The following is a 19,057-nucleotide window of genomic DNA, read 5'->3' on the forward strand; positions in this document are numbered from 1 at the left end:
GGGACATTTTCTGTTTCACAGGTAGAGATCGTGTAGCTAAGGTAAAGGTACTGTCAAACATGTGCAGACCATTTGCAAAAGGCCTGACTGTAGATATCTCAGACTAATTTTTTATTAGAAAATCAACTTTGGCATATACTCATGAGATAATTTTTTCTTTTATTTTTTGCATGAAAACAGATCCTTGTTAATGCTTCTGAATTTACATTCAATTATGCTTTGGGTCAAACTCTTAATAAATACACCTATTTCTCAAAGTATCAAGGGACAGTGTGATATTATCGTAAGAAGCGTATTATAGCAGCTACTGTAAGATGTGCGTTCAATACACTAATACAGCTCTAGCACAGAAAAGCTCTCATTTGTTTCTGACAAGGGTAGTTTAGAAAGTAAAAGGTCTTTAAAAGGTTAAATTCTGGGAAAAGGAAGAAATCTTTATAGGTCATGTCTATATTTGTATCAGTACATTTCACTTTAATATGCATAATTTAAAGGCAAAATTGTGAAAATTACCTCATGCTGGGACAACATATAAATTATAGAATGCAAAAGGGAGCTCAAGCCTTCTAGCACAGCATGTATGCAATCCAATAGCTTTTCAAATTATTTTCCAAAGATGTCCGTTAGATGCTTCGGCAATGAATAACTGCTGAGGTTTGTCTTCAACTTATTTGTAAGCCATAAAAGAGCACACATGGGTACTTCACATAAACCTGGTTTCTAAAAAGCTTTTTAGAAAAAGATGTGACGGCCACTTTTCCCCCGCTCCTGCTTTCTGAGGCCTACTGTAGTATGTATGCAGTTTGTTTTGTAATTAAAATCTTTCCTAATCAAGCATTACTTTAAAATATGAATAATGCCCTCCACAGGCTAGCAAATAAATCATTTGTTTGCTTTAATTTCCTCAGTAAGACAGTCACAAACAGCTTCTCAGAAGCCAAGAATTACTTTTTGCCGTAGAGCAGAGCTCAATAAAAGCAAACTGGGAAGGCTGAATCTATAAAACACAAATATGGTCCCTTCAAAACACTCCCAACTAACTTACCATCTACTGCTCACAGAAGCAGCCTGCACAAATCGGGTTCCAAGCATCAATTGAATAAACATTTAGAGGTCAAGAAGCTCTTGGAGAAACCCCTATCATGAGAACATCTTCTCTGGAGAAACAGTATCTATCTGAGCAACTGCTCGTCTAAGAAACTGTCATTCCCTCTCTTCCGTCCAGGGGACTTGGTAAAGAGGGGTGGATCTGAAGTATGCCAGGGCTGATGCTGGGTACGCAAGGCCTCAACTTTGGAGCTGGAAGACCTAGGTTCAAGTTCCAGCTATGGCCACTTAATAACTGACAGACTAAGGAAGCACTTTCCTCACGAGCAACATGGGGATCTCACTACTTCTCCAGCTTAATGTACACAGAGGTCAAAGGAGATAAAGAACACAGAAGTGCTTATGAACTGCTGATGATGATGACTGAGCCAGCTAAAACCCAGTAAGTAGACACTATGTGCCCTGCACAGTGCTGGAACACAGGAAATAATCTAGGCAATATTCTAGTAGGGAACGCTTGGCAATGGATTGAAAATTGGTTCTAATGAAAAAAAAGATGATAAGGGACAAGATTAAAACAAAACAAAACAAAACAAACAAACAAAACAGAAAACCCCCAAACCTAGAGACATAAAAACTCCTGGTTTGAGTACTTGATAACTTAGATGGAACAAATGAACGCCTTGAAAGACACACTACTGAAACTCACACATGTAGAAACATTTAATAAACGGGTCTGGTCTCTTAACCAAATTGAATCCTTAATAACATTTCAAAATAGAAGACACCAGGTTCACCTGGTTTCACTGGTTTATTCTACCAAATATTTAGGAAGAAATTATATCACTATCCTACAATCTGTTTTAGAAAATAGAAGCAGGGCACCTGGGTGGCTCAGTGGGTTAAGCCGCTGCCTTCGGCTCAGGTCATGATCTCAGGGTGCTGGGATCGAGTCCCGCATCGGGCTCTCTGCTCAGCGGGGAGCCTGCTTCCCTTCCTCTCTCTCTGCCTGCCTCTCCATCTACTTGTGATTTCTCTCTGTCAAATAAATAAATAAATAAAATCTTTAAAAAAAAAAAAAAAAAAAAAAAAGAAAATAGAAGCAGAGGGAACACCTAACTCATTTGATGAGGCCAGCATTACCCAGACAAAACCAGACAAAGACAATCAAAAAGCTGGCAAGTTACTTTGTGGATACAGACAATATGATTCTACAGTTTACATGGAAAGGCAAAAGACCCAAAATAGCTAACACAACATTGAAGGAGGACAAAGTCAGAGGACTGACACTGACTTTCAGAATTACTATGAAGCTGCAATGATCAAGATAATGTGGTACTGACAAAAGACCAAGCAAAGAGATCACTGGAGAAGAACAGAGCACTTAGCAATAAACCCCCACAAATATAGCCAACTGAGAAAAGGCTATTCAATGAAGAAAGGGATAGTCTTTTCAACAAATGGTGCTGGAAAAACTGGACATCCACATGTAGAAAAATGACTCTGGACATTGACCTTACATCTTTCATAAAAATTAACTCAAAATGGATCACAGACCTAAAATGTAAAATGCAAAACTATAAAACTTCTAGAACATGGGACAAAAATTTAGGTGAACTTGGGTTTGATGATAAGTTTTTAGATACAACACTAAATACACAATCCATGAAAAAAAATCCCTGAAAAGGTGGACCTCATTAAAATTAAAAAACCTTCTGCTTAATGAAAAGACACTGCTGAGAGAATGAAAAGAAAAGCCACCCACTGGGAAAATACATGCACGACATATCTGACAAAAAACTTCTATAAAGAAATATACAAAGAAATCTTAAAACTCAATAATTAAAAAACACGACCCAACTAATGGGGATACACACATGGCAAGTGAGCACATAAAAAGGTGTTCCAAGTCATTGTTCATTACGGAATAGCATATTAAAATAATAAGACCACTACAAACCTATTAGAATGGTTAAAATCCAAAACAACGGGTTTACGGACACTTGCTTTATAGCCCAGAGTATGGCCTATATTAGTAAACATTCCATGTATAACCTGAGAAGAATGTGACTTCTGCCATTAGAATTAATATGTAAATGTCAACTAGGTCAAAGTGGTTAAAACTGTTTGACAGAAAAGTGTTACCATCTTTATTTTTGTTCCTCTTTTTTTCCTCTGGTGCTGTTAAGTTTTTCTGTTAACCTGATTTTGAACAATTATGATGGGCCTTGTATTTTTCCTAATACCGCTCAGGTTTGGGATTATCGATCTGTATGCTAATAGTTCTCAATAAATCTGAAAAATATTCAGCCAGTTTTTCTTCAAGTATTTTTTCCTGACTCCCTGTTTTCAGGATTCCAAGGACACATATTCTGGGCTGCTTGAAATTGTCCCAGAGTTCATGGACTCATTTTTTTTTTTTCCAATTCACTTTTCTCTGTTTCATTTTGGATAGTCTGTATTGCTAGGTTTTCAAATTCACTTATCTTTTCTTCTGTTTTGGTGTCCTTGTCCGCTAATTTTAATATCCAATGTCATATGTGGGTTTCATTTTCCAGCTTCTCTGAATACCTTGTAATTTTTTTATTTGATGTAATATACCATAAATTTTACACTGTTGGGTCCTGGATATTTTTGTATTCCTTAAAGTATTTTTAATCTTTGTTCTGGGAGGCAGTTAAATTACTTGGTAAGTTTGATCCTTTCAGGTCTTGCTATTAAGATTTGTTAGTATGAGTGGAGCTATGTATCGAGGGCTGCTTCCCACTATTGAGTACTTCTGAGTACTCTACCCCATGTTCTGTGCATTACGAGGTCTTCATTCTAGTCTTGCTATTGGCTCTGTGTACGTGCAAGTATTATTACCTCCGATCCTTTCAGGTGGTTTTTTCCTTGGCCTAGCTAGCTTCCTTATACCATGCACTTACACTTGAGAAAGGGGCCTTCTGCACATCTCCAGAGTTCAGCTGCCTGGTACTTGCCTGCAAACTCTGGCCACCTCAGTCTCTTGATTCTCAGCGACATCTCCTCAAAGCAATGAATATGCTGGAAACTGGCTGGCATCCCCTCCCTGCACTATTGCCTAGGAAGTCTCTCAAGACATTAAGGTGGGACAAACACAGGGCTTACCCTGTCTGTTTCCAGTCTCTCAGTTATCAATGACCTTTACTGCTTGATACCCAGTTTTTTAAAAAACTATTTCAAATACTCTGTCCAATTTTTTGGCTGCTTCAAGCAAGGGGGTAAATCTGTTATTCCACTTGGGGCAGAAGTGGAATTCCTGCACCCTTGGCTTTTATTCACTCTAAAAATATTTAGTTCCTACTGTATGTCAGGTACCTCTGGGCTAGGTGATGGTGACAGAGTAGCAAAATATAGTCTTAGTCTGAGGGTTCTTCTGTTCTAATGGTAAATAAAGATGGGTAAATAGACCTGATCCTTAGATGTTTCCAAGAACTTCACTTTTAGCCTTCTGCTTTTCTCGCTAATTCATTTCCTCCTAACATTCACCTAGTTTCAAGAACTGAACTACCACTTCTGTGCTGACAACTTCCGAGTCTATTTCTCCACTTCTACTTCTTCCCATAAAGTCTGGTCTCATGTTTCCCCACTGCTCATTGTTAGTCACATGAAACATGAGTTCTTGTGTTTCCCTACCTCTAAACGTCAAAAAGTCAAGCGGATTCTACTAACTAACCTCCAAATCCATCTTCTCCTAGCCACTCTATGCAACACAATTAACAAATTTTGAGTACCTATTACATTCTGGGTATTCCTAGGCCTTCAGTCTTATCTCTTCCAATTTATCCTGTATAACATATTGGATGAATGATTTTTCTAAAGAGAAACATTATTCCATCATTCCTCTGCTTAAAATCCTTTGATGATAATCTACTAATGTTAAAATTAAATCCAAAGTCCTACCTTATGCTTCACAAAGCAATTAAGAACACAGTCCCTGCCAGTCTCTCAAATTTCAGCTCCGTGACTCACCTTTATTCTTGTCCTATGTTCCAAGCATACTTAACACTTGCAACTCCTCCAAATATACCATGTTTTACCTCACATTCTTTGTATATATAGTTCACTCCGCTTAGAATAGCCCTATCTCCATTTTTCCCCTAATTCCTTTAGGCTATTTAAGATTCAGTTCAGACATTTCCTCCTCCAGGAAATCTTCCCAAATTCCCCAGTCTGTTTCAGATATACTTTTATTGGTACTCCTTTGACTAGATATATTCAGAAACCCAACTCATTTCAACTTATTAAAAAAACTAACTGTTGTAAAGATACTGGGCTGTTTCAAGGATCCAAGCAAAGGAAAGCAGGTGAGCCTTTACAACTAAAACAAAGGACTCAAATGCCATCAGGATTTCTGTGGTCTCCTCTCCCTGTGCCTTGTCTCTTCTCCTGGTGTCTTCTCTTCTTTTCTTCATGCATCTTGTCTATTTTCCTCTTTGTGTGTCTGCTTTACTCTTCCCCTTCTCTCCGTGATTTTTTTTTTTTAACTATTTCAGTCAACATGATGGAAAAGTAGTCACCGTCAGTTGCTGAACTTTGTACCTTATATAACTCAAGAGGCCTGAAGAGTGGCTTATTCATCCTCTTCAAATTCAGTTCTATAATTTCCTGGAAAAGGCACTGATTGGCCCTACTTAGTGGCCAGTTGCTCACCCTGACTCAATCTAGTGGAGTCAGGGTCCTGCTGTCAGACGCTGCTCCTACTGTAATCATATGGCCTGAAAATGTAGGGATGAAGTGGCAATCACCCTAGTGGGGGTTCACAGCAGATAATCCTTCAGGTGGCCACCATTACTTGCTTAGAGCCCAAAGAAGAGCTACATCAGAACATTTTCTGTCTCTCCTAAAAGCTCTTTAGGACAAGAGCTAAGGTTTTCATCTACATAGGAAATGACCAAACAGGGAAACATATTTAATAAACAAATTAGTTAACGCCTCAAAAGACCAGGCACTGAAACAACTGAAAAGCTTACACAATATAATAGGAACCAGCATAAATTAGAATGTAAGAGACTTTTGTGGTAGCCCGGGTTCTGCCACAAACAGAAACCAAGTACTAGCTTTTCCATACTTCAGTTTCCTCCTTCATCAACAGAAATTTCTGTAGTAGCCCTAACTACCTGAAGAGAATGTTCTGAGTTTCAACTGAGATACTATCTGTGAAAGCAACTTGAGAAAAATAAAAATCTCTACACAAATACAAGGTAGAGTTATTACTACAGTAATCACAAACGTGCAAATAACAAATTTAAGAAAGAGCATACCCTCTTGATTCATGGGAAAAGAAGGTGGAATGTACCTTTTCTACCACTGAAAGTAGAGAATGCTAAGAACACAATTAAAATGAATGCCAAAAAAATAAAATAAAATAAATGCCAATAAAACTCAAAATAAAGGGAAGATTTTCCAATATCAAAAGCCTTCAAAGTCAGGAGCCTTGAAAAAACAAAAATTTTAAAAATCACCTGCTTTTGCCAAGAAAAAAACTGATTTTTGTTTCTTGTAATTTATGTTCCAAAGTGTGGTTAAAGCTCAACATAAAGCAAAATGCATACACTGAAAGTGAAGCTACTTTTGACCTTAAGATTTCATTTTTTCTAATTTACTTGGTAAATTAAAGTATGTCTGCCTTATGGAAGTACTACTTTATATTCAATTAAAAACATTATAACTAACATATTCTAAAATGGACATAAGAGAAGTGGTTTATATCAAAGACTTTGCACCACATGCTCAGGATCAAACGAAAGAGGACGTGTGCAGATACATAACTGTGAGGAGAGCTTAGGGATACAGCAGTCTGTATCAGCAAAGCCCAGACACTTCATACCAGATGCAAGTGGAGCTTGGCAAGTCTTAAAAGAGAGCTGCCAGGGACATTCTTGACAGGAGAAAAGTCATTTGAGAATTATAAAGACCAATGGCATCATAGCACTGTTTTTTGATGGTTTTGGGGTGTGTGTGTGTGTCTATGCTGCATAAAATGAAGGAAGACAAAATGGATTCTAAGGATAATTCCTGCTATTTCCCCAGGAATGTTCACAAAGTTTCTGAAAAATTTATCTTGGGGTATTTTTGGTATTCTTTTAATGATGTTGGGAACATACATGCCTTTTGCTGAAGGAAATAGGTACTTCCTTCAAAAGATATTTCCTACAAAGGCTGTGGAAACAAAGTTGGGTAACAATTAGAATAGGGGATGAGGGCTTGACATAAAATTTTTTTATGAGTTGGAAAACTTAAGTTACAACCTATGATTCAGAAATGACTATATTAATGTAATTTTTAGGTTATTATATAATTTTTTAATCTAAAAGGCACAATTCGCTGGCAATAAATGGTGATTCTCTCCCAGTTAGCATATGAACAGGAAGCCTTTATATCTGAATCCCCAGATGCCGGTGAACATGTGAAGGCTGCACACCCACCTGGAAGGTCCCCAGCCTGTGTCAGGAAAACCCACACTCCTGGAGCACCAGGAAAGGCTCAAGGATGACAGTTGTTAAGTTAGATAGTTAGCAATGACAAAAACCAGCTGCATTACTCTAGAGACCAATTTAAACATTAGCTTAATTTGTTATATAAACATGACTAGAATATTAGTTTAAACTTATCAACATTGAATTTTCTCTCCTTTTAACTCACCTGTAAGATTCTTTGCAAGATCGATGGAAGGGCAATAAATGCTGCCATGCTGTTTAGAACTTGCATGGTCAGAGATTTCAGAGCTGTTATAATAATAAAATGTTAATATTAAGGTTAGTTTAAAGTAAGAGGTCTTGGTTTTTCCTACAAGTCAGTGGAAAATAATAGATTTATATAGTTTCCTAGAAACTCAGCTAACCAGGGCCAGTTGGATATTTTAAAGTTAACTGCTGATAAATAACAAAGCTCCTATTATTCAAGACAAATGACACAACTGGTGCCACAGAAAGAACTGAATAAAAGATGAGATTAACACTATACAACAATTTCATTAAGAAAAACACTAATACTATGATACTGGGAAAAGGTATCATAATGATAATTTTTTGCAGATGAAAGTTGGTGATGGTATAGGTGGATTTTGATGATGTAATTACCTTCTGGGTGCAGATGAGGTGCGGTTGATCCAGAGAGCTTCTGGGGGGCCATCATTGCCTCCAGTAATGGAAACCAGAGTGCCTACAATGTCAGAGGAAACCAAAGCACTCTGTTATATTTAAGATTGGCTTCAGCATAGTGCTTTACAGGTTGAGATGTACCTCTCACATACATTTGTTTATAAACATTTTATTATTTTTTAAAGATTTTATTTATTTACTTGACAGAGACACAGTGAGAGGGAACACAAGCAGGGGGAGTGAGAGAGGGAGAAGCAGGCTTCCCACTGAGCAGGGAGCCGGATGCAGGGCTCAATCCCAGGACCCTGGGATCATGATCTGAACCAAAGGCAGATGCTTAATGCCTGAGCCACCCAGGCACCCTGTTTATAAACATTTTAAAAACAAAAGATAGAACACTTGACTGGGAAGGGAAACAACAATAAAGAAGCAATGAGCACAGTTACAATAGGTATCTTTGCTATGCCCCTTAGGAAAATAAAGAAACCGCAGTAAGTCTAGACCCTGGAACTGCAATCTTCTGTGTTTTAGGACAAGGCCTGTTCAAAGGCGACACGGTCGAGTTGCCAGCCGGGTTCTCATATACAGTGCGGTACAGGCACCCCTGACCAAGTCTAAGTGACCCTATGTACTGCAGGACAGGACACAGGACCGCCCCTCTGCCACCTCACCTCCCCACATTTCTCTTTAGCTGCATCAAGCAAGAGAAATGAATAAATGTTGTCCAAAGTTTTCCCTCTCTAAAGCGTTGTTTTGTATTATGTTAGTCATCATAGACCAAGAAGTAGAAGTTAACATTATTTCAATTAACATTTCCAACCACATCAAGAGATAAATTAATAGATCCACCATTTATTTATTCCTATTATGCTGGGTCCTCAATTAAATGATTTACACAACTTTCTCATTTCAATTTCGTAACAGCCTTATACAATAAGCACGATCTTCACTTGAGATAAGAAACTTAAGTTTAGAAAAATTTGCCAAAGATCACACTACCAGTTAACTGGTACTCTGACTCCAAATTCTGTCCTCTTCCTTTTTGGGGGGGAGGAGGGCAGGGACCTTTAATCAAAAATCAAACTAATACATTTTAAGTTTTCAGACATGGTTTCTTGTTGGACAATCATTTACAGAAGGTCTTAATTCTATGTCTTGGGAGGAACATATTCCTGAAAACACCTGGGAGCCATGAAGAAAGGTCAAAGCAGAACAAGAGTGGTTATTTACAGAAAAGGGCATATTCTGCACCCCACCACTTGACCCCATACAAATTTTATGGCAGTGGAGATATGGGAGCCTCTGAAGGCAAAAAGAACAGGCTGCAGGTCCAGTAACCACTGGTTTACCTCCCAACTGAAGAGCTCTACTAGGAAGCCTTTATCTGCCCCCATTTAAGGTTTTATGAGGTCAAGATTTCATACTAATAACTTTTGATGTATTTCTTTAAGTTCTCAAGATACTGGTTTTAACTATATTACATATGGCAATTTTTTATTTTATTGAAATTTTAACTTATTTAGTACTCATGAACTATTAGTGCTGTATTTTATTCTTGGATAGCTTTATTTAGCTTACCTTTTTTTTAACATGTTTTTATAACCACATTATTTATTTCTGTGTAGGTTATTTTAATTGTGTTATTTATTGTATAATTTATTTTATTTTGTATAATATTTTGTATAAATTATAATAATATATATAATACAATCTCTTGTATAAATTATAATTTATTTTAAATTATAATTTATACAAAACATTTTATAATTTATTTTAATATGGGATACATTTTGTTTTTATATTTATTATGTTTAGAAATTTCAATTTTTAAATTTTCTTATTTAATCCAGACAATTCAGAAGAATTACTTTTGTAAAGATTAGCTGTTTCTTGGGGCGCCTGGGTGGCTCAGTGGTTTGGGCTGCTGCCTTCAGCTCGGGTCATGATCTCAGGGTCCTGGGATCGAGCCCCGCATCAGGCTCCCTGCTCCGCAGGAAGCCTGCTTCCCTCTCTCTCTCTCTCTCTGCCTACTTGTGATCTCTGTCTGTCAAGTAAATAAATAAAATCTTTAAAAAAAAAAAAAAAAGATTAGCTGTTTCTTGACTATAAATGGTAGACTGGGAGAAGCATGGTTGTGGAGGTAATAGCCATGGGATACATTCACACTCTACACAGAGGAATTATTTTTCTTTAATTAGATCTCCACACAAACCATCCCCTGAGAGCAACACAACTAAACCTGAATTCCTTTCTTATGCTGTGTAATACACAGCTTCCTTTTCAGGGAATTATATGCATAATAACAAAGCCAAACTCTTTGTTATATGTAATCACCGTGTATTAGGGCAGCCCCATAAACAGATAGAGAAAAGTAGGACAGGCAGAGATTCTACTTGAGAAAGGATTAACAGCCCAATTTCCTGTAGTCTGCTTTAAGTAAATACTCATAACATTAAGTCTTATGATGATAACTTCTGGAAAGAGATACTATGAACAGTCTACTGTCAAACTTCCAAACGCTTCAAATCTTCCAGTTAGTTGACTGTCTGTGGTAACAGCTTTTGTTCTCACTCTCTCCAAAACAAAACAAAACAAAACAAAGAGAATCAAGACAAACCACCATTAAAACCCCCCAAATTGAATGTTTGGTATTACATAAGATCAGTCTAGCATTTTTCACACAAGACAGTATTTATATAAAATTTACATTCAAATATTTCTGTTGTAATAATGAAACTTATTCAGAAATGAAGCAGAAACCAGTTGTTAGAGGGAGGGACCACAAAGAGAGGGTGTGTCTCTACACAGGAGAGACAAACAGACTTCTCTCACACGCAGCCAGTCAATGGCGTAATAATAGCCATAAAGAAGTGAAAATTTCAAAGGACAGGAAGAAGTCTAACATCTAATATTTTTACTAAAACAAATCCCAACTCAGGAGAAAAAAAAAAAAAAAAGATGGAATGAGTTTTCCTTTGGCCACATCAAAAGAAGCATTGTTCCGATCTCTGATTAAGAGATACAGAGTTCAAATACAGTCGGAATAATCCCTAGAGTTCTGGAGGCATGGATTTTTATAACTAATTCTACTAGTTAATACATGTGAGTCATATATTTCAGCTTATGTGAACCTAAACAGCCCTACTTATAAAACATATAAACATATCCTTTTCCCTTAAATTTTCCATGAGAAGCTGGAGGAGTATCAAATAGATATTGGAGAGGAGATGGAAGGGTTGAAAAGTGAAAAAGATTTAGAATTAAGTATGTATGAACATGGCTTAAAGAATTCTACCTTTTCATGTTTCTCTATCAAAATATAACCATGTCCAAATATAGTCAGCCAACCAAAAGATAAATGAAAATAAAAACTCAGGAATAGAAAAATCATGGCAAAACGACTGATTAAAAGCTCAAAATCCATTTTCAAAAGATTAAACGATTTATGGGAATTGTGGACACAGAAAAGAATGTATGTGTTACTGGCTTTTATGAGGTTATTTAAAATTAAGAGGGATGGAGGAGAGAGGTGGGAGCAAGCATGAGTTTACGTGTTTCCTTACTGGCTTGGCATCACAGATACTATAAAACAGAAACGTAATTATAAATAAATAATTCCAATCTGTTACAGTCATTCAGATTTTTTTTTAAGCTGTAGTGATATTTATTAAGAAATAGTATGGTGAAGAAATATTAATTTGAAATTCAGAAAGCTTCCTAATGGAGACTAACTACTATATTTATTTGTAAAAGCAAGCATTTCCTGATTTAGGCCGATAAGAAGTACCTGGACTGATGGTTCCCCCAGTGATAATGATGGTTTATTTCTGGGTGATAGGATCTTACAAGGTAATTTTTATTTATTTATTTTTTAAGATTTTATTTATTTATTTGACAAACAGAGAACACAAGTAGGCAGAGATACAGGCAGAGAGAGAGGAAGGGAAGCAGGCTCCCTGCTGAACAGAGAGCCCGATGTGGGGCTCCATCCCAGGACCCTGGAATTATGACCTGAGCTGAAAAGCAGAGGATTTAACCCACTGAGCCAGGAGCACCTTACAAGGTAATTTTAAAAAAAACATTCTTCTTTGTAACTTTCTGTTTTGCAGGATTTTAAAAAATAAAAAATATGTATATCACACAAAATGTTTTTTTAAAAATCACCTCTGTTATGTAAATGTGCTTGTTGTATACAATTTTTCTTCTGAAGGGTTTCTGGAACGTATGGTCTTAAAAAATCTTTGACAAGAATGTCAAGTTGCAATTTACCCAACTCAAAAGAACAGGAAAGAAAAATAAGTTTATAATACTCACTGTAACATGTATGGCTAAATATATAAAAAAAAGTCTGCCTTACTCCCCATATCAGAACCCTGGGAAGAGAAAGGTGCCGGGTGGTGCCAAGTCAGAGGCTGCAGCCCGGAGGGGCAGGCAGGCAGGCACCGAGGAGTTACAAGGAGGCCACATCACGCTGCAACTTCTCTTCTGAAAACTGCAGCAGAATGTGGCTGTCAAGTCCCATCCCGCCCCCTTAGTCTCTGCTTCCCTGCTGTAACTCCCACCTGCACCAGGTGCTCAGCCGTGCCTCCTTCAGTTCTGTGCTCTGCCTTTTGGCAGTCTGGAATCTGTTACAGCAGTGGTTCCAACCTTGGCTGTACAGTGGGATCATGTGGGAAGCTTTAGCACTGGGTCCCCATCCAAAAACTGTAATTTCGTTGTTCTGGGGGTGCAGCCCGAGTGCTGGGATTTTCTTAAAGGTCCCCAAGTGACTGTAATGTGCAGCCAGGGTTGAGAAACTACATCACAGCCTTCTTTGACCTTTTCCAGTGTTCTCTGTATCCCCTAAAGGTTTCCCTCCAGCTCCTCATGCTCATTTTCCTCCACAGAGAATAGAAGAGATGATAAATGACAACACATCCATAGAATATAGAATCGCTACACGGAATACACAGAATCACGGTCCAAAGAGAACAAGGACATCCAGTAATCACGTGCTTAAATCCTGCAGCACAGCCAGATCCAGGAATATAAAGCCTTTTGTGAGAACAAAGAGGACAAGCACTCCTCACAATAACTTTAGGAGGCTTATACTCCTGGGAGCACTAAACAGTGATTAAAATCTAGTTGAATTAAACTCAGGTGGCTGAGAGGGCAGAAGAAATAGAATTAACTCCTAGTTTCAGATCAGAACCGACTTTGATATGCCTAAGTAGTCATTCTCCTACCTCTCGTTGCTGCTGGTTCAAATTATGGGAATTTCTTTGGCAAAGAGCAATTGTCTCTACCATGGTATCTTCAACATCCTTCAATGAGAGCTCCTCTTTGGTCTCTAAGATTCAGAAAAATTATTAACAAGACTTAAGGATATATTACTGAGAATTCTCAGAGCTTCTGTAAAAAAATTATCTTTTTCTTGGCATAGCACTGTTTTGTATTATGAAATCTTCCATAAGCATGATACCAATGCTTAATAGATTAAAAACAGATAATTTTGTTTCCATGTAAATGCCTGACATTCACAGGACATATAAAGCTCATCACACTTAGCATTTTAATACACTTTAGCTATGAAACAGCTCTAATCATCTGTGGGTTAGTCAGCGGAAAGATGACCTTTCACCTTACTTGCTCTACCATTTCTTCTTCCCTCTATCTCTTAGATGTAAGTCATCCTTCAAGATACTATCTTAGGCCCTCTCCTTTTCATTTCCCAATAATTCACTTCCTCTTGTGGTTTCAACCTCAGGTCCTTGCCAGTAACTTCTGAATGTACACCTGCAGCCCGTGTTCCTTTCATCATCTGCAGGGTGAACTGTCCACAGATTCTATCCATCTCTACACGGATGTCCTGCGAGCACCTTGAGTTCATATGCACAAAAACCAGATCACTTTTTTTCTCACTTCCCAAACTAAGTTAATGAAACCATCTTCTTTAAGTCATTTTATAAATCTTCATCGTCCCTGATGTTCCATCCCTACTTTACCCACACATCGAAATAAATTGTCACTTCCGTGGATTCTACTTCTGTGCCCTCACGTGTCGTGACTTTTACCCTATGCTGCTCTTCACCTCCTGTGAACTAGAGCAACAACTCTTAATTAAACTTCTGACTTCTAAATCTTGCCTCCCTCATTCTCTTTGTCACAAGCAAATCTATCAGTCTCATCCACAAAAATCATGAAAAGCCTTGAAGTTTTAAAAACAGAACATAAGTAAACCTCTGACCCTAAGAAGACGCAGTAACCATCTGGCTCACGTTCTCACCCTCTGTGCTCTTACTCCACTGCACTGTATCTTACTCCTGAGTTCCTGGTCAAGAACTTTCATACTCACATTCTGCTCAGCCCAGGTGCCCTTTCCTTGCCTTTCCCTATCAAACTTCTAGTCATCATTCCAGTCCTACTGCAAAGGTCACATCTTCCACAAATGACCTTTGATTCATCAGTTATAAATCATTCCCTAATTTTTCACAATCATTTGCCACTCTCACTGCATCTCATTGATAACACTTGATTCTTCCAGCATTCAAAGTTTTTATTTACATATCTGTCTCTTTCACAAGACTATAGTTATTTGGGTAAGAGCTGTGTTTTAGCCATCTGTGTATTACCCTCACGAGCACATGTCTTGTAATTAGCAAATCCTCCAAAATTCTTAGGCATGCAGAAAAAATTAAATCTGAGAGTAAACAGTGGACATGAGACTATTTCTGAAAAATTGATCTTCAAAGAAATTTAAATCCAAAGAACTGGCTTCTCTACACATATCACTTGCAAATCTTTGTAGTGGTTTTAGGGAAATATTCTTCTTTTCCCTCAACCTCCCATGTAACGTGTGCAAAAATTATTCTAACAACAATAAGAAAATATCATAAATGTAATAAATCTAATACAAATTGACTAAACAGAGACTAACAGTACAAAAATAACAATTAAATGCTTAGTTGAACTAAATATGGAAAAGCCAACCGTTTACTAAGGCTCCAAGAAGATGCCGTGTAATACAAAATGATCCAGATACAACACAGATCCTATCACCTAAGACCGAGCCACAGAAAACACAAATGAATGTAATTTATAGAGAATTAGGGTAAAGGAGTTTAAGGAAATGTGTGGGCAAAGGGGGTCTAAGAAATGTGCTAATGTGTTGAAGAGGTAGGGCAATCTAAAAATCACCTATCGAATGAACTTTGGAAGAGCTATTTTGGAAAATTTCAATAATGTGAAAAGAAATCATCCTATTCAAAAGCGGGCAAAGGACTTGAATAAACACTTGGCCAAGAAGATACACAAATAACCAGTAAATATGTGAAAAAATGTTCTCCATTACCTGTCAATGAGGAAATGCAAACCAAAAGCCCACTAAGCTATCACTTGGCACCCAGGAGGATGGCTATGCTCAAGAAAAGAGAAAAGCACAAGTGTTGGTAAGGGCTTGGATGGACTAGAATTCTCATTGGTGTGCCGCTGACGGCCACATACACTGAGGCGGCCACTGCGGAAGTGAGTATAACAGCCGCTCAAAAATTAACATTAGCATTACTATTTAATCCAGCAGTAACACTTCTGGGAATCTACCCCGAAGAAATGAAAGCAGGGTCTCAGAAAGATACCTGGACAGCATGTTCACAGCAATATTCTTCACAAGGGTCGGGAGAAACTGAAGTGTCCATGGACAGACAAAAGGATGCAAGATGTGGTACATACATAAATCAAAATATTATTCAGCCTTTTTAAAAAGGAATGAGATTCTGACACGTGCTACAATGCCGAAAAATTGTGATGACATTATGCTAGGCCAACACGCCAGACTGAAAAGGGCAAACACGGGACAATTCCAGTTATAGAAGGCCTGTCATCAAATTCAGAGTGGGAAAGCACAACGGGAGGTGCCAGGGACAGACATGGGCAGGGAATGGGAGTAATTGTCTCACGGGTACAAAACTTCAGTTTGGGAAGTTGGAAAACTTCTAGAGATGGATGGTGGAGATGGTTGCAGGACAGTGTGAATGGACTCAATGCCAGTGAACTGGACCCTTACAAATGGCCAAAATGGTAAATTTTGTGTTATGTGTATTTTACCACAATTAAAAAAAAATTAATCTATGTCCTAAAACGTCAAGGAAAATAATGGGAATTTTACATCTGTCTGTGACAAGGCCATCTAAGATTCCACACTGTCAAGTTTTACTGCTTTGTGCTAAAATTATAGAAATTCACTACAGAAACCCCGGCTATTACTGATTAGAAGTTCGATTTGTTATTGCTCAGTACATTACAGTAACTTTAAAGACATTAATTATGCACCTCATTTATATATAACCAAAAATTGGCACAGAAATAAATCAAACAACAAAAAAATCAGTATTAGTGAACCCCACTGGCAACTGGCATCACAAAGCTGCAATGGTTTCCATGATTCCCCATTATGAGCCCTTGAAAATGAGCTAAAATTGGCATCAGTGTTAAAGTATTTATACAGATCAAGGTAATTATTATTTAGTAAATGCAGTTTCTTAGACAACATCTTTTAAAACACAGGGTCCATGGGAAGAAATAATTGTAAATCACACTCAAGAACTTACTTTCATCTTGATGTGTTATCTCTTGAAGTTTGCTTTGCAGTCTCTAGCAGGTTAAAAAAAATGCAGGAGGTAAGAAGGATACAGTTACCTAAATCACAAATATTTGAACAAATACATTTTGTTTATTTTTTTATTATTTTTTTAAAATTCTTTGTTGTTGTTTTTTTTTTTAACATCCAGTGATCATCACAACATGTGTCCTCCGTAATACCCATCACCCAGACAAACACATTTTAAAGGAAAACCTTGAAGAAACAACAAGGTGAAACAACAAGGTTAAAGATAGGTCGCTTACTGTCATTCAGAAGAGAATTCTGGGGTATACATAAAGCAAAGCTAGCAGTACTGGAAGGGACCCAAAATACTAAGTGTCACTTATCTGCAGCACTTCTGCTTCTGTTGTACCATTATACCATCATCAATGACATTCTTTAGGCACAGTAATAAAGAGCAGGATTTATCCAGACTTTGGGTAAGGGAATAAAAGTCATAGTGGGCTATGAGAAAAAGGGGTGGGTGGGAATAAAAAAAGAACATAAAGTGTGTCTCCAGAGCATGGGGCACAGACTTGAGTATGACAGCTCTAAATATGCAAATTTCAGTGTCCACTGCTACACCAAATACTAGATCCTTAGAAAGCCTTAACTGATGACATTCCAAAGGATGCTTTAAAAACAAAACAAAACAAAACAAACAGATTTATTTATTTTAGATAGACAGTGAAAGAGAACATGGAGAGAGGGGTGGAAAGAGAGGGAGAAAGACAAAAGCTCAGGAAGACTCCCTGCTGATCAAGAAGCCCCACATGGGGCTTCATCCCATGATCCTGGGATCATGACCTGAGCTGAAATCAAGAGCTGGATGCTTAACTGACTACACCATCCAGGTGCTCCTCAAAGTCGTCTTAATATACACTGAGGCTGATCTTAACATATCTTTTCTAGTCCAAATTTGTTCCTTTCCTTGAGGTCCCTTATAGGCTAATAATGTAAAGCTAAACATCATACAACTGTCATTAACCACTCCCTCTTATTCCTTCCATATCATATTCAAATGATCAACAGTTCTCAAGTCCAATCCTCTCCCCACTTCACCACCACCACTACCCCTAGCTTAAGCCTCATGGATTCATTACCTGTACTACACAGCCTCGCAAATGTTCTCTGCTTTCTCCCCAAGTTTTACCTCCCCCTTCTCTAGACCCCCATCCTCTTACAGTTACCCGAGCAATCTTCATGAAACAACATCATGTCAGTTCTTTTGCTTAAAAACCTTTAAGTGGTCTCATGTGATAATAAATCAGTCCTAATTCTTCAGGGTATCCTACAAAATCTTCCCAAATCTGGACCCAGCCCTTGCTTCTAACCTCACCTGTCTATACATTGATAGTGGAGCCCCAGCAGAGCTGCTGGATTCTCTCCTAGCAGCTCATATTTCTCAGTATTTCCATGCCTTTGTAAATGCTGGTCTTATTCCCTGCAAGGGTATCCTGCTTCTCTTCCCCCATCCATGCCAGGAATATGTTTAATTTATCCTTTAAAAATAGATTCATGGTATCTTCAACAAACTGCAAGGGAAAAAGAGATATAAGGGTAACTTATTCATTAAATGAGGCTGAGAGCCTACGCAAGCCTCTGTGGAATATTCTTCCTGGCCTGTTTGGTGACTACATAGCTAGAGAAAAACTAGAAGCCAAATTGGAACTTTTTTTTTTAAATATAAATAGGATATCCCTAATCCGTAAGTAGATGACAATATTTAAAATCACTGAGTAGATGACAATATTTAAAATGGGTACTTCACACCCATTAAAATGGCTACCATCAAGAAAACAGTTTTGGAGAAGATGTAGAGAAATTAAAACCCTTCTGCATTGCTGATGAGAATGTAAAATGGTGCAGCCACTATAGAAAACAGTATGGCAGTTCCTTCAAAATTAAAAATAATATTATCATTGAATTTAGTAATTCCATTCTGGTTATATGCTTAGTAGAAATGAAAGCTGGGTCTTGAAAAGATATCTGTATACCCATGTTCATAGCAGTATTACTCAGAATGGTCAAAAGGTAGAAGCAATCTGAGGGTCTATCAATGGATGAACAGATAAACAAAAAGTGGCATACACATAAAATGTATACCACTCAGCCTTAAAACTGAAATTGTGGCACATGCTACAATATGGATAAATCTTGAAGACTTTGTGACAAATGTACACAAAAAAGCAAATACTCTGTGATTCCAAGTATATGAGGTACAGCAGTCAAATTCATAAAGTCAGGAAGAATGGTGGTTATTTGGGGA

At 37.6% G+C, this 19,057-nt stretch overlaps 1 protein-coding gene across 3 annotated transcripts in view; it reads right to left on the reverse strand.

Moving 5' to 3' along the window:
• Positions 1 to 19,057, reverse strand: part of VPS8 (VPS8 subunit of CORVET complex) — a 247,363-nt gene that overhangs the window by 55,974 nt on the left and 172,332 nt on the right. For all 3 annotated transcript variants that reach the window (XM_032338603.1, XM_032338586.1, XM_032338595.1), the window contains 4 exons: positions 16,757 to 16,799; positions 13,397 to 13,500; positions 8,151 to 8,232; positions 7,714 to 7,796 (listed from right to left, as the gene is read on the reverse strand). In XM_032338603.1, the coding sequence (XP_032194494.1) occupies positions 7,714 to 7,796; positions 8,151 to 8,232; positions 13,397 to 13,500; positions 16,757 to 16,799 (312 nt within the window). The remainder of the gene's footprint in view (positions 1 to 7,713; positions 7,797 to 8,150; positions 8,233 to 13,396; positions 13,501 to 16,756; positions 16,800 to 19,057) is intronic.

This window comes from Mustela erminea, chromosome 1 (assembly GCF_009829155.1).
Source record: "Mustela erminea isolate mMusErm1 chromosome 1, mMusErm1.Pri, whole genome shotgun sequence".
NCBI lineage: Eukaryota > Metazoa > Chordata > Mammalia > Carnivora > Mustelidae > Mustela > Mustela erminea.